This window comes from Tachyglossus aculeatus, chromosome 3, assembly GCF_015852505.1.
Source record: "Tachyglossus aculeatus isolate mTacAcu1 chromosome 3, mTacAcu1.pri, whole genome shotgun sequence".
In the NCBI taxonomy this organism is placed as follows: Eukaryota; Metazoa; Chordata; class Mammalia; order Monotremata; family Tachyglossidae; genus Tachyglossus; species Tachyglossus aculeatus.
In genome coordinates, this window is record NC_052068.1 from 50402362 (window position 1) to 50424393 (window position 22032).

The 22032-nt window shown below is 40.6% G+C and overlaps 1 protein-coding gene across 1 annotated transcript in view; it reads left to right on the forward strand.

Moving 5' to 3' along the window:
• RTKN2 (rhotekin 2) overlaps nt 1-22032 on the forward strand; it is an 86025-nt gene that overhangs the window by 45670 nt on the left and 18323 nt on the right. The window contains exons 8-10 of the mRNA XM_038743384.1: nt 6408-6502; nt 12374-12480; nt 14083-14214. Coding sequence (XP_038599312.1) covers nt 6408-6502; nt 12374-12480; nt 14083-14214 — 334 coding nt within the window. The remainder of the gene's footprint in view (nt 1-6407; nt 6503-12373; nt 12481-14082; nt 14215-22032) is intronic.

Consider the following 22032-nt stretch of genomic DNA (forward strand, 5'->3'; position numbering starts at 1 on the left):
TGTGTCTTAAAGATGTTATTTGTTAGGCATAGGGTAATGTAATTGGTAGAGCAGATCACATTTCAGCTCTGGTTCTTTCTTAAAAAAATGAGAAGAAAGCTGAACTTGAGAATACATGTTAGAAGAAGCAGCATGACCTAGTGGGTGGAGCATGGGCCCAGGAGTCAGAAGGACCTGGGTTCTAATCCTGACTCTGTCACTTGTCAGCTGTGTGAACTTGGGCAAGTCACTTAACTTCCCTGTGTCTTAGTTACCTCATCTGTAACATGGGGATTAAGACTGTGAGCCCCGTGTGGGATATGGACTACATTCATTCATTCATTCAATCATATTTATGGAGCGCTTAATGTGTGCAGAGCACTGTACTAAGTGCTTGGGAAGTACAAGTTGGCAACATATAGAGGCGGTCCGTACCCAACAGTGGGCTCACAGTCTAGAAGGGGGAGACAGACAACAAAACAAAACATGTAGACAGGTGCCAAGTCGTCAGAACAAATAGAATTAAAGCTAAATGCACATCATTAACAAAATAAATAGAATAGTAAATAAGTACAAGTAAAATGAATAGAGTGATAAATCTGTACAAATATATATACAGGTGCTGTGGGGAGAGGAAGGAGGTGGGGGGATGGGGAGGAGGAGAGAAAAAAGGGGGCTCAGTCTGGGAAGGCCTCTTGGAGGAGGTGAGCTCTCAGTAGGTTTGAAGGGAGGAAGAAAGCTAGCTTGGCGGGTGTGTGGAGGGAGGGCATTCCAGGTCAGGGGCAGGACGTTCATTCATTCATTAGTATTTATTTAGTGCTTACTGTGTGCAGAGTACTGTACTAAGCGCTTGGGAAGAGCAGAGGTTGACAGCGGGACAGGCAAGAATGAGGTACAGTGAGGAGGTTAGCGGCAGAGGAGCGGAGGGTGCGGGCTGGGCTGTAGAAGAAGAGAAGGGAGGTGAGATAGGAGGGGGCGAGATGAGGGAGAGCCTGGAAGCCGAGAGTGAGGAGTTTTTGCTTGATTTGAATGTTGACAGGCAGCCGCTGTCTACATCCAATCTATCTAGTGTGTACCCCAGTTTTCCCCCTCTCAAGATTGCACCTGGAGATTTTCCAGTTCTCTACAAGTCTCAGCTATAGGAGGGAGACTCAAGTAGAGACATATCCATTCCATTCTTAGCTTGGGCAGTGGCTAGGAAGTGAAAGGCAATCAATCTGCCACAAGTCAAAACTCACCTGAGCTGGCCAGCAGTGGCATGGGAGAGAGAGTGTGGAGACTCAAGTTTATTGCATGGAAGAAAGCAATGGTAAACCACATCCATATTTTAAGAAGAAAACCCTATGGATGCACTACCAGAATGATTGCAGATGAAGGTGGGGCGTTCTGGGAGAGATGTGTTTGTGGAATTGCTACGGGTCAGAGACGAACTCGATGGCATAGACAAGTTACTAGTGTTTAGTCAAGTGCCCGACACCTAGTGAGTGCTTAACAAATAGCATAAAAAAATTGGAAATCCTTAGTGAAAGGAATTCTAAGTACACAAGATTTCTCCATAGTTCGCTATAGCATTCATAAAAGCTGGTGGTGTCTATGGCGCAACACCTGATTTTCTGTTCTTGATTGTGAATTGGGGTCCTGCCTAATAGGCTTCATAAAATATTTTATGCTGAAATGAATTTTTCTTGGTTTAGGATTTTTTTCCATTTCCTGTTATTTCACCAGTAATCTCGGCTTCCTGGTCTGAGAAGAGGGGTTTCTAATACAGCCTTTTCATCTTTTAATTACCAGAACAGGCCTAAAGGATCAAAGCTATAGAAATATGAATCTCTCCTAAAAATGTGGCATTCAACCAAATGTTATTTCTCCAGAAAAACTGCCATTTAAGGCGTCGTTTTCTCAGAAACATATGGACAGAACAGTATCTGTTGATTAGCCTATTAGATTTAAAAACAGATACTGATAAAATTTTGGAAACTGTATTGAAGTTGGCTGAAAGGAATGACTATAATGCTTTAGAAAGAAAATATTATTCTTACAAGAATTTTTTAAAAGTGAAATAGTTGTTTTTTTTGGCAGAACTGCTGTAATTAGTCATGCTTAAAAAACTATGTAACTTGAAATATCAACACAAATATTGTTTTATCTGAAAGAAGACACTGAACTTTTTTGGTAACCCTAGAATATTTGCTGATGTGATTTATTTAACCATTTTACTTTTGGTTTTTTAGACTGAGAACTTTGGCTCAGCACAACCCTTTAAACCAGATTTTCCCAGTACTTATATTACAGTAAGGTACTTTCTGAAGCTGCATTAACTCATTCATTCCCCTGATGTATAGTAGTATTTAGTAAGTTGCCATTCAGTGTACCAAATAAAAATCTAGTGACATTGAAGAGTTAACACAGATTCCAAACGTGTACAGCTTACAACACATTTACGCACTGAGTGACTCTGGGCCTCTACCCCTTAACACGAGCAGTATTTTCAGTTGAAAAAATTATTTCTTGATTTGTCAATTCTTGATATATTAACTGGAATTACCCTCCCCTGCTCCCATCATGTTGCCTGACAAATCTCTCATCATTAGAAATAATTTTAAACTGTTCGCTCACCCTCTGTGTCACTGGCTCCCAAAACAATGGTAGTTTTCTAACCTGCTTCTCTCCACACTCCCTTGTTCTCCATTATTCTCTCCTACCCGGCCAATTTACACAAAGTCTCACATCTTTAAAAACTTTCACAGCCTTCACAAGTTAGACTTGGAAGCAGTGCTATAAAAGAGCCATCGATGACACTGGCAGCTTAGAATACCTTGCCCTTCCACTTGCCTCTAGCAGTGAGAACAGCTTAGGTTCTACCATGGATGAAGTGCTAGTGGTGAAGTAATCTTCCCTGGCCACTTAATTCATTCAGTTGTATTTATTTAGTGCTTCCATGTGTACATACCTCACACTAAACTCAGCTTTGCACTTTTTGGAAGAAGCCCATATCATTTGGCCACTCAGGAACTAGGTACAAGTATTCTGCCTACCTATATGTATTCTTTTTAATGAAATGAAGCAAGAAATACTAGAAATGGTATTAAATTGAAGTGTGAAAGCTTTTCTTGACAAGTCTCATTTTCCAATCACCCAGCATGTTTTTCAGTCACTCCTGGAGCCAACCTACTCTTTTCATGAGACGAAACAGAAAATTTTAAATTATTTCTCCATTTCAATACTTTGTGGAAGTACATTTTTGTTGGAACTTTGTTCTTTGTTGCAACCTAGTACCACCTTGCATGAGGAGTGTCTGTTGAAAAGTAGAGGCCATGACTCTTTGTTAAGTATGTACCTGATGGTGTAAGATAAGCAGTCATTTTAGTTCATGTTATTGGGCATCCTTATATTGCATACTAGGTAATGGTTGGAAAACATTCAGAATTACAGTTGGTGTTGAGAGGTAGGAAAGCTGAAGATTCTCTACAATGTAAACTCTTAGGCAGGGAATATGTCTACCAACTCCTTATTGTACTCTCCCAAATGCTTAGTTTAGTGCTCTAGACAGCAAGTGCTCAACAATACCGATGACTAATTGACTGCTACTAATAATTGACAGGGGCTCTATACAGTCTTTATAACCTTTGCTGTGCAAGGCAGCTTCACGCTTGAGGTCACTGGGTGATGAGAGAGAGAGAGGGAGGGAGGGAGAGAGAGAGAGAGAGAGAGAGAGAGTGAGTATAATAGTCAAACACCTGGCTGGGATGAGATAAAGATAGAAAGGATCCTTGGCCAATATGAAAATAACCTAAAAATCATGGGGTGTCAGCTGATGACCTGTACTTACTTTTCAAAAGGAAACAGCCTCCAATCCCAAAAAGTATAATTGTTCTCAAACTGCTTAAATATATATATGTATATATATTTACTTATTTACATATATATATGTATACACACACATATATACACACATATATATATATATATATACACATATAAATAAAAGCAAATTCTTCCTTGCACATGGAATGGTTCAAAGGGGCTTCTAAGCACCTGGGACCTAGAGAGCTGTTCATCAGCCAGGGGGCAAGTTATTTTGGCAGCACAAGGAAGAGTCAGGGTGGCCTCTCTGTTTCTAGGCTCTGAGCCAAATTAACATCCTGAGCCAGTGGATGCCCACCTAACCCAGCAAGTCTGGGCCTGTTACCTGAACTATAAGGAGATATTTTCCACCTTTTTTGTTCCAAAACACACCGAGGATACTAGTACAGGAGAGGCCATGGGTATAGTCTTTCCCACCCTCTGTGGGAGCAGAATGCTTTTGAATGAAAAAAATGATAAGCTTTCACTGTGGAGCCATGTGGTCACTTGGGTAGCATATGTCCAATAAAATTAAACACGAGGACCCCCAAGATTTAATAATAATAGTAACAATAATAATTATGGTGTTTGTTAAGCACTTACTAAGTGCCAAGTACCGTTCTAAGCGCTGGAATAGATATAAGGTAGGTTGTCCCAAGTGGGGCTCATAGTCTTAATCCCCATTTACTAGATGAGGTAACTGAGGAACAGAGAAGTGAAATGACTTGCCCAAGGTCACATAACAGACAAGTGGTGGAGCCAGAATTAGAACCCATAACCTTCTGACACCCAGGCCCTTGGTCTATCCACTAAGCCATGCTGTTCCCTCCAAAATAATGATATTCATTAAGTGATTACTATGTGCCAGGCACTATACTAAGTGCTGGGGTGGATACAACCTAATCAGGTGGGACACATTTACCTCAAAATACAGTTTGTGAAACTGCTCTGTTATTAATAATCAGTGATACTTATTGAACGCTTACCATGTGCAGAATACTCTCCTAATATTTGGGAAGGTACAATACAATAGGGTTGGTAGACACATTCTCTGCCCATGAAAAGTTTACAGTCTAGGAGGGGAAACAGACATTAAAATAAATTATAAATATGTACAAAAGTGCTGTGGGGCTGAGGATGAGGTGAATATCAAGTGCTTAAAGAATACAGATCCAAGTGCATAGGTGATTCATTCATTCATTCAATCATTTATTGAGCGCTTACTGTGTGCAGAGCACTGTACTAAACGCTTGGGAAGTGCAAGTCAGCAACATAAAGAGACGGTCCCTACCCAACAGTGGACTCACAGTCTAGAAGGGGGAGACAGACAACAAAACAAAACATGTAGACAGGTGTCAAAATAATCAGAATAAATAGAATTGATGCAGATGTGAGAGGGAGTAGGGGAAATGTGGGCTTATTCAGGAAGGCCTCTTAGAGGAGATGTGATTTTAATAAGTTTTTGAAGTTGGGAAGAGTGGTAGTCTGTTATCAATCAATCAATCAATCGTATTTATTGAGCACTTACTATGTGCAGAGCACTGTACTAAGCGCTTGGGAAGTACAAATTGGCAACACATAGAGACAGTCCCTACCCAACAGTGGGCTCACAGTCTAAAAGGGGGAGACAGAGAACAGAACCAAACATACCAACAAAATAAAATAAATATGATAGAAATGTACAAGTAAAATAAATAGAGTAATAAATATGTACAACCATATATACATATATACAGGTGCTGTGGGGAAGGGAAGGAGGTAAGATGGGGGGATGGAGAGGGGGACGAGGGGGAGAGGAAGGAAGGGGCTCAGTCTGGGAAGGCCTCCTGGAGGAGGTGAGCTCTCAGCAGGGCCTTGAAGGGAGGAAGAGAGCTAGCTTGGCGGAGGGGCAGAGGGAGGGCATTCCAGGCCCGGGGGGATACAAGCAAGGGGTTGATGGCACAGCAGATGAGATCAAGGTACAGTGAGTAGGTTGGAGTTAGAGGAGTGGAGTGTGTGGGTTGACATAGTAGGAAATCAGTGAGGTCAATAAAACAATGTCGCTGAATTTCTGAATTTTTTAGTTTTAGGGAGTTCAGGTGAGATTTTAATGCACAGAAAAAGAGCAGAGGATTTTCATTCGCACAAAATAAATGCATCAGAAAAATAATAATCCAAAAGGCTTTTGAGTTCAACACTCAGTTCTAATTTAGAATCTAGTCAGTACAGGGGGTTACTATCATCATAATTCTGATAAGCATTGACAAGTGTGTTAGTTTAGCACATAGCTATATAAAAGAGGCTAAAACCAAAGGGGAAAATAGTGGCTTAGTTACCAGCTTTCCAACATTTCCTTGTTCCATTTAGGAAATTCACAAACTGGGGAAGAAAAGCCTCGGCAGGCTATAATTGTGTCTCTCCCTCAAAACTATGTGCTTTTCAAAAAGCTCCCAAATAATTTTAATGTACTAAAAGAAAAATATTGTATTGCTAATAGCAATACAGGTGACTAGATCATAGTTTCTGAATGTTTATCTCAGAGAATAGACTTGCTTGAGACAAACTTCAGCCAAATATTTAAAATATGTCTTTTCTCTCCTTATCAGTGGTGCAAAGTATAATTTGCTGGCACATACTACTTTGACATTGGAAAGCACTGAAGACAGCTTCAGGACACATAACCTTGCTATTACTGGAAATGGTATGTATGTGACTCATATTGGCATTGTTGCGGGATCCTCAAGGGGATTTTAATATTTTGGGGGTTGGAATTTTATGATTATGAAATTCCTATGGGCTGTGCAATTCTGTAGTACAGAGACCTGGGAAGACAACTGAGAACGAATAGTGTCAGTGAGTTGGTATGTACATGAGTTACTAAGGAGAATATATGTCATCAGAGATAAGGAATTACATGTAAAACCGGGATTGTAGAAAATCATTATTTTTGATTAGTGCTCCCTAAAGTCTAACCCAATGACAGTGTCATGACCATGTAGTGCCATGTTGCCTTTGTTTCTTATAGCCAGACTAAAGTCTCATGATAGGCTATCATTTTTATCAAAGTTTGTCATTCATTCATTCAATTGTATTTATTGAGCGCTTACTCTGTGCAGAGCACTGTACTGAACGCTTGACCCTAAGAAGTAGGAAGTTGTTTGTGTCCAAGGATTCAAAACACAGACATTAAAGGTTAAGCACAGAGGAAGGATTGCCTAACTACTTGGAACTATCCATACGTCATGCCGCTGCCCAGATTGTCTTTGTCCAGAAACGCTCTGGGCATGTTACTCCCCTCCTCAAAAATCTCCAGTGGCTACCAATCAACCTATGCATCAGGCCGAAACTCCTCACCCTCGGCTTCAAGGCTCTCTATCACCTCACCTCCCTTCTCTCCTTCTACAGCCCAGTCTGCACCCTCTGCTCCTCTGCTGCTAATCTCCTTACTGTGCCTCGTTCTCACCTGTCCCGCCGTCAACCCCCGGCCCACATCATCCCCCTAGCCGAATGCCCTCCCTCCCCACATCCGCCAAGCTAGCTCTCTTCCTCCCTTCAAGGCCCTACTGAGAGCTCACCTCCTCCAGGAGGCCTTCCCAGACTGAGCCCCCTCCTTCCTCTCCCCCTCCTCCCCCCTCCATCTCCCCCGCCTTACCTCCTTCCCTTCCCCACAGCACCTGTATATATGTATATATGTTTGTATGTATTTATTACTCTATTTATTTTACTTGTACATATTTATTCTACTTATTTTATTTTGTTAATATGTTTTGTTTTGTTCTCTGTCTCCCCCTTCTAGACCGTGAGCCCACTGTTGGGTAGGGACCGTCTCTATATGTTGCCTACTTGTACTTCCCAAGCGCTTAGTACAGTGCTGTGCATACAGTAAGCGCTCAATGAATATGATTGAATGAATGAATGAATGAACAACAGAAATGTGGAACAACAGACTTTGGCAATATTGAAATACCTGAATAAGTAGCCGAAGTTATCTGGGATCCAGAGTGCAAAGACTTTTCATATATAGAATAAAGATCAACTAATAGTTGAACACCTGACTAGGATGAGGTAAAGGTGGAAAGGATCCTTGGCCATTATGAAAATAACCTATAAATCACAGGGTGTCAGCTAATGACCTTAATTTACTGTTCAAAAGGAAACAGCCTCCACTCTCAAAAAGTGTAATGGTTCCTGAACTGCTTCACCTGTTGGGATTTCTTCACAGTATGAAGATGGTTTGATTTGTTATGGTACTAGTCTTAATGTAACATCATCTGTAAGAGATTCTCAGGACTTCCGACATTAACGTTCATGACCATGCTGCTAAGTCCCATTGCCCCTTTCATCCCCCATCAGCCCAAAATCAATGTGGCCATTCACTTCACCTCATTATCACTAGACAGTGCATCATTTTCATCTCTGACCAAAACCTCCTAATCTAGCCCATTACCCACATCCTCACATCCCTCCTATCTGCCCAACAGAGACCTCTGAGTTCTAGACCCTCTTAGTCTGTCTGTCCATCATATACTTCTGGCTGTAAGCTTGTTGTGAGCAGGGAATGTGTCTGTTGATTGTTATATTGCACTCGCCCAAGTGCTTAGTACAGAGCACTGCACACAGTAACCACTCAATAAATATGACTAATGAAAGAATGAGTATACCATCTAATAATAATAATAATAATGGCCTTTTTAAGTGCTTACTATGTGCCAGGCACTGTATTAAGTGCTGGGATGGATATAAACAAATCGAGTTGGAAACAGTCCCTGTCCCATATAGGGCACATATTCTCAATCCCCATTTTACAGATGAGGTAACTGAGGCACAAAGAAGTTAAGTGATTTGCCCAAGGTCACACAGCAGGCAGGTGTTGGAGCCAGGATCTGGACTTCCTACCATTCCTCCCTTGTTTTGTTTTTTTTGTTTTGTTTTTGTTTTGTATTTTTAAGCACTTTCTATGTGCCAGGGACTGTACTAAGTGCTGGGGTGAGTACAAGCTAATTTTGTTGGAAAACAGGCCATGTCATGACCCTTGCCATGTCCCACTTGGGGCTCACATTCTTACTTCCCATTTTACAGCTGAGGTAACTGAGGCACAGAGAAGTTAAGTGACTTGCCCTAGTCACGCAGCAGACAAGTAGTAGAGCTGGGATTAGAACCCAGGTCCTTCTGACTTCCAGGCCTGTGCTCTATCCATTAGGCAACACTGCTTTTTCAATCATTGCTGAAGCTCTCACAAACTGTAGTTATTTTTCCAGACATTTAACTCCCACCTGAAGCCAAAGTGCCCCTGCTGTCTCCATCCCTAATCCATGAAGACTTTGCCAGTTGCCTTACTGGTAAAATAGACAAAGGACATGAACTTGACCAACTCCTACTCTGATCTCTCCGTGGTCCTCAGACTCCCACAACCTCTTTCTCCTTCCCAGATGCTCCACTAAGAGTCATGGGTCATGGGTTCCAATCCCAGCCCTGCCACCTGTCTGCTGTGTGGCCTTGGGCAAGTCACTTAACTTCTCTGTGCTTCAGTTACCTCATCTGTAAAATGGGGATGAAGACTGTGAGCTCTTTGTGGGATAGGGACTGTGTCCAACTCAATTTGCTTGTTTTCACCCCAGCACTTAGTACAGTGCCTGACACGTAGTAAGCACTTAACAAATACCATAATTATTGTTATTACTGTCAAACTCAAACCCCTTCACCTGTACCTTAGGCCACATGGCCTCCTATCTCTTTCTCCCAATGGCTTTCCCTTCCTCAAAGACTCCTTAACCTCAACCCCTAGACACCTGTAGGATTTATGTACCCATTTAAGCACTTATTCATTTATTCAATTATATTAAGCACTCACCATGTGCAGAGCACTATACTAAGCACTTGGGAGAGTACAGTATAACAATAAACAGACACATTCTCTGCCCACGAGCTTACAGTGTAGAGATTTTTTCACTTATAGCCCTAATGTTGGTCCAGCACTGCTTGGGGAATCAGGGAACTGGGATTCTGAGTCCCTGAAGGGGAATGCCTTTTGGGGCAGGTCATCAGGGGTGAAGGTTGCTGACTGATGAATCACCCAGGACATTCCACGAGGTAGACAGAGTCTGTAGAAATCCCGAAGAAGGAGGCTAATGTGAGTAGCAGTGTTCACAGTGGCTACGAGAGCAACCATCTGCTGGGTTATGATGCTACAGCCCAGCAACAGCACGATGCTGCAGTCATTTCAGCTCGTTCATAAACCTTGGTGTGCGCTTTATGAGGTGCTACACTTCATCTACCTACTTACTCATTACATCCCATGCCCTTAGGGGGAACATGAGTAGCAGGAACAAGAGAGTCCAAATGGTGCTAAGAAAACCTATATCAGTATGATCACTTTCTACATAAGTTTTTTTATGGTATTTGTTAGGTGCCTACAAAGTGCCAGGTATGGTACTAAGTGCTGGGTTAGATACGAGATAATCAGGTTGGATACAGTTCATGTCTCATATGGGGGCTCACAGTCTTAATCCCCGTTTTACAGATGAGGTGACTGAGGCACAGAGAAATTAAGTGATTTGCCCAAGGTGTCACAGCAGATATGGCAGGGCTGGGAGTAGAACCCAGGTCCTTCTGATTCTCAGGCCATTAGGCCACACTTCTTATTTATAGTGCCATTCCTGATCAGAGATTCCACATTCGCTTACTCAGTTTTCTATTCCTTTTCCTCCTATGTGGAAATAATCGTGTTTTTTTACCTCTGTTGTCTTCTCCCAAGGGATTTTTATAGTGCTCAGCATACAGTATATGCTCAACAAATCCGTTCATTGGCTATTGAAGTGCAAGTAGGGCTTAATTTGTATGCCTTTACAGAAAGTATCAATGTAATAATAATAATAATGATAATAATGGCATTTATTAAGTGCTTACTATGTGCCAAACATTGTTCTAAGCTCTGGGGAGGTTACAAGGTGGTCAGATTGTCCCATGGGGGGCTCCCAGTCTTCATCCCCATTTTACAGATGAGGTAACTGAGGCACAGAGAAGTTGTGACTTGCCCAAAGTCACACAGCTGACAATTGGCAGAGCTGGGATTTGAACCCATGACCTCTGATTCCAAAGCTCATGCTCTTTCCACTGAGCCATGCTGCTTCTCTAGTAGTATTTATTAAACACTGTGTGTCAAGTATGGTGCTTAGCATTGAGATAGATACATCATACTCAGAGCTCACAGTCTTAGAGATAATGGAGAATGAATGTTTTCTCACCATTTTAGAGGAAAGGAAACCCAGCCCAGAGAGATTGTCTTTTCCAAGGACACACAGCTGCCAAGAGGTGGAGCAAAGATTAGAACTCACAGTTGTGAATTTCTAGACTCTTGCTCTTTCCACTAGGCTGTGGGCAGGGAACGTGTCTACCAACTCTAGTAAGTGCTCAGTAAATACCATTAATAAACTGATAGAGGGGGATTCAGACAATAAATTACAGATGGGTGAAAATGGAAGAGTATAAGGATATGTACATATATTCTGTGGGGTGAATATCAAGAGCTTAAAGGGGGCAGATCCAAGTGCATAGGGGATGCTAAAGGGAAGATGAATAGGGGAAATGAGGACTTAGTGAAGGAAGCCCTCTTGGAGATGTGATTTTTGTAGGGCTTTGAAGGTGGGAAGAGTCGTCTGTCAGACATGAAGGGGGAAGGTGTTCCAGGCCAAAGGGAGGGCGAGGACATGGGCAAGGGTTTGGTGGCTAGAAATCTGAGACTGAGGTACAGTGAGTAGGTTGGCATTAGAGGAATGAAATGTGTGATTTGGTTTGTGTAAGAGATCAGTGAGGTGAGGTAGGATGTCGGGGGAGCTGATTGAGTGCCATAAAGCCGGTGGTAAGGAATTTGTATTCAATGTGGAGGTGGAAGGAGTCTTTTGAGGGCTGGGAGGAAATTTTTCTCTTAGAAAAATAATCCAGGCAACAAAGTGAACTATGGAATAGGGAAGGGAGCAACAAGAAGCTGGGAGGTCAGCGAGGAGGCTGTTGCAATAGTCAAGGTGGGATATCAATCATTTATTGAGCACTTACTGTGTGTAGAGAACTACACTTGGTACTTGGGAGAGTACAGTATAAGAGTTGATAGACACATTCCTTGCCTATACCGAGCTTACAGTCTAGAAGGGGAGATAGGTATTAATAAAAACAAATAAATTATGAATATGTACATAAGTTCTGTGGGGCTGAGGGAGGGGTGAATAAAAGGTGCAAACCTAAGTGTTAGTAGAGAAAGGAGTGGGAGAAGATATGAGGGATGTGATAAATGCTTGGGTCAACATGGTAGAACTTTGGATGGAGAGGAAGGGATGGATTCAAACATCCCTCGCTCATTCAACTAGTGTTAATTTGAAGATTTGCATTAAAGTATCTAATCTTGGTAAAAATTAATAAAAAGTAAGCAAATGTACCAAAGTCTAAAAGTGATATTTAAATCCACTAACAGAGTTTTACTAAATTGGCCATTCATATTAACCTGGGAGAATTTCTGCATGTATAGTGTTGTAACTATTTCCTTTTTTCCTCTCTCTCCCTCTCTCTTTTTTTTAAATAGAGGAATCTTCATTTTGGCTTCCCTTGTATGGCAACATGTGCTGCCGATTAGTTGCTCAGCCAGCTTGCATGGCTGAGGATGCGTTCAAAGGATTTCTTAACCAGCAGGTTTGAATGCTTTGAAAATATTTCTGTAGATTTGTTTTTAAAGTGAAAGAAAATCTGCCCCCGAAATCTCCATATATTGCCTCCACTTCTTAAGATAGATTAAAGCAGTGACAAGTGTTTCATAGCGAGATGAAAATTCTTTTGAAAAATAATGTATATTTTCCTAAAGAAGTTGATAATAAATTTCAGAAACTAAACACAGAAAAGTCAATCATCTCTTGTCTAATTGTAGTCAGTCCAGTTGTCATCTGACCAAATTGTCAATGTCTTGCCCTAACCTGACCCTTGTTTCAGCCTTTTGGATATACATTTATCCAGATATTTGGGTTATAGAGGTCTTTTATTAATATTGATGACTCTAGTTGATGCACAGATTTATCATCTACCTTCCAAAGGTGATCGGTCACAGAAATAGGTTGTGAGGCACTTGAGAGTTCTGAAGCTACAGAGCAATGGGATCAGCTTCAGTTGAACAAAGTCTTGTATTAGAGGATGACAGAGAACAGATACTCATTTAAAAATAATTAATTCCCTCTTTCCATGCCTGTGGTTCGGGGTTCTGCTAAGGACTATGAACTGAGAGGGTTCCAGCCTTCCTTTGCATCTACCAGATCAGTATCTGGTCGAGACTATCAGTATCAGGAATGCACACTCTTTCAGCTGTACTTCTCAAGCGCTTAGTACAGTGCTCTGCACACAGTAAGCACTCAGTAAATACCATTGAATGAGTGAATGAATGAATGCTGGCCTTGTTTTGGGAACATTTTCCATTGTCACTGCTATTGCTCCTGGGGCAGCAGGGGGAGCTCAGACATATCAGTTAGTTGAAGCAGCCAGTCTCCATTCCTCCACATCAGAACCCTGCTCTGATGGAGCTGAAGAGCCTTCAGCATCTTCCATGTCTGGCTGGCCTTAATGTGGCACATTTCAGTCTTTTGGGCTCCCAGAACTACCCTGGGGCTTTCTACTACTGCTTTTTGTTCATCTACCACCATGTTATGTGGCTATTGCCCTTTATTTAGAAGTAGCTAATTGAAAGCCATAATGATGGGATAGGATTTTCTCTGTTGAAAGAATTCACTAAGAAAATTTGCATTCTTATCAAGGCGGTCATATTTCAGTATTCTGAGTGGAACTGAACATCGCTGAGAGCTCTTATTTGACTAATTTTGCCTTGATGGATTATAATGTGTTCCCAACACTCAATAATTTAAATAGACGATATTTCACTCATTTAAAGATCTTCTGGAACAATGCATTGATTGATTATTATCTCACGGGTCTAGTAATTTTTTGGCCACTATTGCCTGCTTTGTAGTTTCTTGATTACTTTGAGAATTAACTTTAGTCCATGACAATTTATTTACCATGTAATATAAGAAGTTCATTTACTCCATTAATATTTGCATTGCTCATTAGCAATTCATAGAGAATGTTTGCTCGCAGGGAATTTCTAGGTGGTTCTGCAATGTTATTTAAATTCTCAAAATAATTTAATTAGTTGCTCACTTGAAACTTTGACATTTTGTGTAAGAGCTAATGTTAGATGGTTAAGAAATAGCAATTTTAAAATTGGTAATTTACTGGATTTTTTTTTCTTAGCAAATTGTGGGAAGCCTGATTAGCTGGAAGAGGTTATACTGTGTACTGAGAGGTGGGAAACTCTCTTGTTATTACACTCCAGAAGAAATTGAAGCTAAAGTGGAACCAGCTTTGGTAGTTTCCATTAATAAGGTAAAATATAATACTGTTTTACAAATAAGAAATCCAGGCACTCAGAGGCTGAGGCATCCTGTTGTTTTTTTTATGTTGGCTTAATACCTTGCTTGCTTTAGCTTACTGATCACCTGGGAGAGTAGCATGGTACAGTGGATAGAGCACAGGCCTGGGAATCAGAAGGACAAGGGCGCTAATCCTGGCTCTTCCACTTGTCTGCTGTATGACCTTGGGCAAGTCACTTCACTTCTCTGTGATTCAGTTACCTCATCTGTAAAATGGGGATTGAGACTGTGAGCCCCATGTGGGAAAGGTAATGTGTCCAACTCGATTTGCTTGTAACTGACCTAGCGGTTAGTACAGTGCCCGGCACATAGTAAGTGCATACCAAATTCCATTAATATTATTATTATTATGGCTGTGATCCAGTTGGGAAGAGGAAAGCTTAGTGTCTTGCACACAAAAGGTGCTCATTAAATAGGTTGTTTTTTTTTAACCATTCCAGCTCTTAATTATTCAGAGGAGAAATATCTTGCATCTTTCAGTGAATCAAACTGGTAATTTGCATTTTGTGCTGCTCCAGTAGCATTTCTGCTGGAGCATAAAGTGTTATGAAGTGCATTGCTAGTGCTTTTAAAATACATGTTCTCCCACTTCCCCTACATTGCGACCCCTGTTGGGACAGGGACTGCATCCAAACTAATTATCCAGTATCTACCCCAGAGTGTAAGTACTTAGTACTTAAAAAATGCCATCATTGCTGTTATTATTGTTAGAGTTTAAAACCCCAAGAAGTTATATTTGGGTTCAACCATTTTTTGACTAGCTGTAGAAACTTGCTGAAATTCTCTGTCAGAGATAAGGGAGCTTGAGAACTGATTAGGAATGCAGATTTGTTCTTCTCAGTGTATTGTCCCAGTTAACTCTCCTTATAGCGACAGCATATGGGAAAGGAGATGATCGATTATCTATTTCAATTCCTAGAAATCCAAGGTGGTTATAAGGATCATAGGTATCTATGTGCCCACCTACTGCTCAGCAAGTACTTATTGCTTTCAGTATCTTCCATTTTTTCTACATTCCCATTTTTTTCTTTTTCTATAGACAGGCATGCCTCTCAGGCACCTTTGTTCTCTTTGCAATTGCTTTTATACCTGGAAAATCCCCATTTCTCATTCACTAGGCTACCTCCTGCCTCTCATTCTAAATCTTCTTCTGATGCCTCACATGGGTTTGAGAGCGGTAATCCCCCTCTAGACATCATTGTTAAACAGTTGGTTCAACCTAATAGCTCATAAAAATAGTTTTATTTCAAAACTGAAAGGGGAAAAAACAGAATGCCTGTTCCATTGTTTTCTTTCAGATTTTAAATTCTTATAGTTCAGGGATTATTGGCCTTTTCTTAATTGCATCTAGCATATCAGGGGCATGATAAAAGTCCATCAGCAGGGCTTGAGATTAATTTTAGGGTGGAAAATCCCAGAAAAGAATTTAATTCTAAACGTAGGTAAGAAATTGCCATATTATTAAAACTCCCAGAGGAAAAAAAACTGGGTTTTAGTTCCATCTAAGATTTTCCCCCTTTGGGGTTTTTAAGTTGTTTTGGGAAAGGAATGCTTAATGTTGCTAATAGCTAGCTACTTAGAAAATCAAAAGAACAAACTGATCTCTCCTATCTTTGATTTTTTTTAAATTACTTTTTATAAAGTATGTGAAATCATACATTTTCGTAGTTGCAAAGTTTCATTTAGAACAGACAACATTGTTATTTTAGTCACCAAGTTTGATCTCTCACCATAATTCTTGTTCTTCTTCCTAATAGTGTTTCCTGTAAAGCTAAGTCAGTTCATTAATTTTCACAGAAGCCATCTGTGGAAAGAGTCACATTAAGAAAAAAAAAAACCCACAAGCTATTCCCTTCTTCTCAATTCGAATTTGAATGGCTGATTAACTTCAAAGGCTTTGCTTCAACTTCAAAAAAACTTTAGTGCTAACATTGTTGAGTAAGACATTCCTACTAACACATACTTAACTGGAGTCATAAAATCTCCTTTACATTGTAGAAAACATTCTTCCTATCAACTATTTTTCTAAGCCAAAAGATAAAGACCATAAGTGTTTTTGTGATTTAATAAATTTGTAATAAACTAGGCTAACAAGGCTAAGTCTCAGAGATGCTTTTGAAAGGTGAGTTTAAAGCAATTGACCAAATATAAAAGTTTATTATATTCTTTGGGATAAAAAAAGTGACTGGAACTTTGTTACTCACCTTGATGTTATCAGAAAGAAGAATTTTAAAACAATTATTAGACTAAGGAGTTGCCCAAAGGTAGATAGAATCTGTAGTTATGCAGTATGTGTATTTTGAACATTTTAGTCTAATGGGTTAGAGGAAGTTAAGATTACTTTAGAATCATTGTTTAAAAGTTTATTTCTAAGCTAATTACAACATGTAAACTGCCAAGCTTGAGAACGAAATGAGAGAAGCTGCAGTCAGCATATGCTAACAAACCATTGGGAAATATCCAGCTCAGCAGGCCTCCAGTATCATCCAGAGTCTTTGAGAACTACTCTTTGCAGGTAATTTTGCTCTTGAGGCACTGCACAAGAAGTCTTGCAGATGATTGTCAGCAAATAGCATTTATTGAGTTCTTACTGTGTGCATAGCACTAGCACTTGGGAAAGTACTATACAACATAATTGGTGGATGTAATCAATTAATCGTTGGTGTTTGTTGAGCAATTACTATGTTTAGAGCTTTGTACTAAGTGCTTGGGAGAGTACACTGCAGTAGAATTGGCAGACATGTTCCTTGCCTATAATGAGCTTACAGTCTAGAGGGGGAAGTGGGCAGATCTATTTCTTTCCTGGCGACTTTTCTAGTGGCGGCAATCATTGGCATACATTGAGCACTTTGTGCAAAGCACTGCATTAAGAGCTCAGGAAAGTACAATACAGCACAGTTGGTAGACATAATCCCTGCCCACAAGAATCTTACAGGCTACAAGGGAAGACAGACATTAAAATAGATTAGGGTTAGGAGAAAACCTGTCTGCTGTGTGACCTTGGGCAAGTCACTTAACTTCTCTGGGCCTCCATTGCCTCATCTGTGAAATGGGAATTGAGACTGTGAGCCCCATGTGGGACATGGACTCTGTCCCACCCGATTAGCTTGTATCTACCCCAGTGCTTAGTACAGTGCTTGGCACATAGCAAGTGCTTAAACAAACACCATTAAAAATAAATAATGATAATAATAATAATATTGGTAAGGGAAACAGCACTAAATTTATCTATGCCTCAGTTACCTCATCTGTAAAATGGGGATTAAGACTGGAAGCCATATGTTGGATAGGGACTATATCTAACTCAGTTACCTCATCTCTACGCCAGTGCTTATAACAGTGCCTGGCACATAGTAAGTGCCTAAAAAATCATTGTTATTATGATTATTATTAGACATGAGCCTTGTCCACACGGAGTTCACAGAGGTCTGCCAATAGGAGATAAAGAACTTTTTCTTCTATTTAGAATTACTGTTTCTCTCAAATCCCATTTGTCTTTCTCCCAGTTTTGGTACATACTTTCCTTCCCCTAATTGAAAGAAATGCCATGAAAAAGCCATTTGGAAGGGAAGTAACATATTGCCTAGGTGAACTTGCTATTTCCCCAGCTTTCTCGATGGGAGGAACCAAACCCCTGATTGGTCAAAGTAATGTACCTTCCCTCTCATTAGTAACTTGACCTCTCTCCTATTTTATATACCATTTTCATTTGAACTGGCCTACTCTGAGCAACAATGATACCATATGAGTTTGTGATAAAACATATAAATTGATTTAAATGGTATATCCTGCATTTCATTTGCACCTTGGTTCAACCTTGTCAAATGCTAAACATTTTTTTAGGTATCTGTGGTTACCTAAATTAATGACATGTATAGATTACTACATTTCATACTTTCTAAGGCAGAAACATTTAAATGAGCAAATTCATTGGAATTGCTAGAGAATTGTTTTCATATGAAGTGTTGTCATAATTGTTTTATTTAAATGTGCAGCCTCAACTACAAAATCACTTTTTATTCTTTAAAAACTACATTGTTTAACCCAGTAATATCAAATTTAGACATTTTGGATTGTGCATATTAAATATAAGTGTATGGGGAAGTTTGAATTAAAACAGACCTAGAGAAGGAAAAGATAGCATACTCTTTTTGTCATAGCAAACACCAAATGTTACTCCAACCATGTGTTTACCCTGGCAGATTTTTTAAAAATCATGGAATCTACCTGTCTGAACAGTTTTAAGTGGGTCAATTAATGGTATTTACTGACTGCTTACTTTGATGCAGAGCAGCTGGTAGTTGGAGGTGGTAGAATGGTCCCTTCCCACAAGGAACGTATCAATCGATCATTTATTGAGTACTTTGTGCAGAGCACTGTACTGAGGGCTTGGGGAGTTCAGTAAAATAGTAATAGTAATAATTGGGGTATTTAAGTGCTCACTGTTCCAGGCACTGTACTAAAAGCTAGGGTGGATATGAACACATCGGGTTGGACACAGTCCCTGTCCCACATGGGGACCACAGTCTTCATCCCCATTTTACAGATGAAACAACTGAGGACCAGAGAAGTGACTATCCACTTGGCCATGCTGCTTCTCAAAAGAAACATTCCTTGCCCACAACAAGTTTACAGTCTAGAGATGTGCTTACATATAGTGTAATTTTCCCAAGTGCTCCTTACAGGGCTCTCCACAAAGTAAGTGCCCAACAGGCAGCTAATTATGTGTGGATTTGTCACTGGAACTTTTAGTTGGAATTTATTATTATTATTATGGTGTTTTTTAAGCTCTTACTGTGTGTCGAGCACTGTTCTAAGCGCTGGGGTAGATACAAGGTAATCAGGTTGTTCCACTTGGGGCTTACAGTCTTATTCCCCATTTTAAAGGTGAGGTAACTGAGGCACAGAGAAGTTAAGTGGCTTGCCCAAGGCGACACAGCAGACAAGTGTCAGAGGCAGGATTAGAACCCATGTCCTCTGATTCCCAAGCCCATGCTCTTTCCACTGAGCCATGCTGCTTCTATATTTAATTTAGCATAGAGGGGTGAATTTGATGGATTGTATCATGCACAAATTGTTTTCTGTGTAGAATTTGCAATTCATAGATTGTAAGCTAGTTGTGGGCAGGGAATGTGTCTGTTTATTGCTAAATTGTACTCTCCCAAGAGCTTAGTAGAGTGCTTTGCACACAGTAAGTGCTCAGTAAATACGATTGAATGAATGAACATAACCTTTTTAACTCAGGAGTCTGCCAAATTGACAGGTACTACCAATGAATGCATTTCTAGGAGATTTGGTCTTTGGAGAATATCTTATGGCTGCCATGAATGGCAATGTGGAGAAGAAACATAGCTTGGAGATGGAAATCCAAGAATTGCTTTCCGTTAGGTGGATGTGTTGACATCAGGTTATTAGCCTCAGTTGCAGGACCAGTGGTAACTGGCTCCCACAAGGTTGGTGACATGTATATAGGCATTCCCTACTAGCATTGGTTTTGCACTTAGCACTAGACTTGCCCTGTGCAGATCTGGGTCAAGATAAAAGTTTTGAACAGGCTGGATTTTGGAAGTCCAAAGTTCCCTCTTGGCTCAAGCCCAGCCTGAACCTATAAGCATCTCTACTTGGAAGTGCCAGCAGCACCTCAAATTTAACATGTCCAAAACAGAACTCCTTAGTTTCCCACCCAAACCCTGTCCACCCCCTGCCTTTCCCATCACTGTAGATAACACCACCATCCTCACTGTCCCACAAGCCCATAACTTTGGCCTTATCCTCAACTTTTCTCTCTTCTTCAGCCCACTTATTCAATCTGTCACCAAATCCTGTTGGTTTAACTTTCACAACATCATTGAAATCAACCCTTTCCTCTCCAAACTGCTACCATGTTATTCCAAGGATTTATCCTATCCCGACTTGAGCGCTGCATCAGCCTCCTTGCTGACCTCCCTGCCTTTCGCCTCTCCCCACTTCAGTTGATACTTCAGTCTGCTGCCAGATCGTTTTTCTACAAAACTGTTTAGTCCATGTTACCATGGGCTTTAAAGTACTCAATCACCTCGCCCCCTCCTATTTTCCCCGATTTCCTAGTAGAACACAACCCACACACTTCACTCTGATCCCAACCTACTCACTGTACCTCATTCTTGTCTATCTTGCTCCTGACCTCTCACCCACATTCTGCCTCTGGCCTGGAACACTCTTCCTTTTCATATCCGATAGGTGATCACTCTCCCCATCTTCAAAGCCTTATTAAAAGCACATCTCCTCCAAGAGGCCTTCCCAACTAAGCCCTCATTTCCTCTTCTCTCACTCCCTCCATGTCCACTTGCAGTCGGATTTGCAGCCTTTATTTATCCCTCCCTCAGCCCCACTCCACTTATATTCAGATCTGTAATTCATTTATTTATATTAATGTCTGTCTCCCTCTCTAGACCGTAAGGTTGTCGTGAGCACGGAATCGTGAGCACAGAATGTGCATACAACTCTGCTGTATTTTTCTCTCCCAGGTGCTTAGTACAGTGCGTTGTGTGAGATTTTGCTTCACTGCATCTGTCCACCCTATTTACAATCTCCCTATTTCAGCTTACCTTAAAACAACTGTTTGGCTGACCTGCTGCTATTCATTCCCTTCACATCTCCCACCCAGCAAAATGTGACAGTGGATCAGTTGCATTCCAGGACCTTAATGTTCTTAACCCTGTCTTGCCGTTTGATGAATTTCACCATCTGGGCCATCTTCTTCCATTTCGAAGAACTATATATCTGATGGGTCTACTTTAGAAGTTAGACGAGGAGTCTCTGATAAGTCCCAGTTTAAATGCCCAAAAGACGATTGGTTTAGTCCTTCAGCTTGGTCAGAAACTTGAAGCCAGGCCAATGCTATACTCTTTCTGCAGCCACCAAAGGGTGCATGCACCTGTCTGATTTGCTTTTCTCCCTCTTTGCCTACTGTTGCATCACTAGGGAGTAGTCAATCTTTGTACTTGCATTCAGTCTTGGGCGTTCGGTGTAGATCCTTTGCAGTGTGTTGCATTTGCTAGGCTCTTTGCTACTTAATAATTTCAGCCTTCTTCTTGGTGACTATAAGTACCCTGCACTTTGCTGGTGACAAAAAGCAGTTCATAATCAAATGCAAGTCATATTGCGTGTGCTTGTAGAAGATCATCCTAATTTTATCAGTGGTATTTATGGAGTGCTTACTGTATGCGGAGCATTGTACTAATGGTTTCCAGTTTTTTATGAATAATTCTATGACTTTTAGTGATGCTCTTGGCATGTTAGATCGGAAAAGTTTTCCAAATGAGCAAAATTGTATTCTAATGCTAGGTTCCAAATTTCTTGTTACTTCCTTGAGCCTAGCAGCCTAGAGTAGGTTGAAAATCATATTCTAATGTCTGTCTCCTCCCCGCCGGTCCTGTAGTAGGGATCATTTCTATCAACTCTATTGTGTTGTACTTTTTCAATCACTTAGTACAGTGCTCCTTACACAGTAAATACTCAACAAATGCCATTGATATATTGATAACAAGTCTGGCCTAATACATCATATTTTAATTTGTTGGTATCAAATAAGGCTCCCCAATTCTGACACAACTTGCCATATCATTGTGGAGTAGTCTTAGGATCTTAAACTTTGCAGGGCAACCAAACGTTTTAGAAGTTGCTAGAGCCTTGGTCTACTTACAGTGTCAAATGTGTCTGTGAGATCTTCACCCCACCATCAGCCCCATAGCACTTTTGTACAAATCCATAATTTGTTTATATTAATATC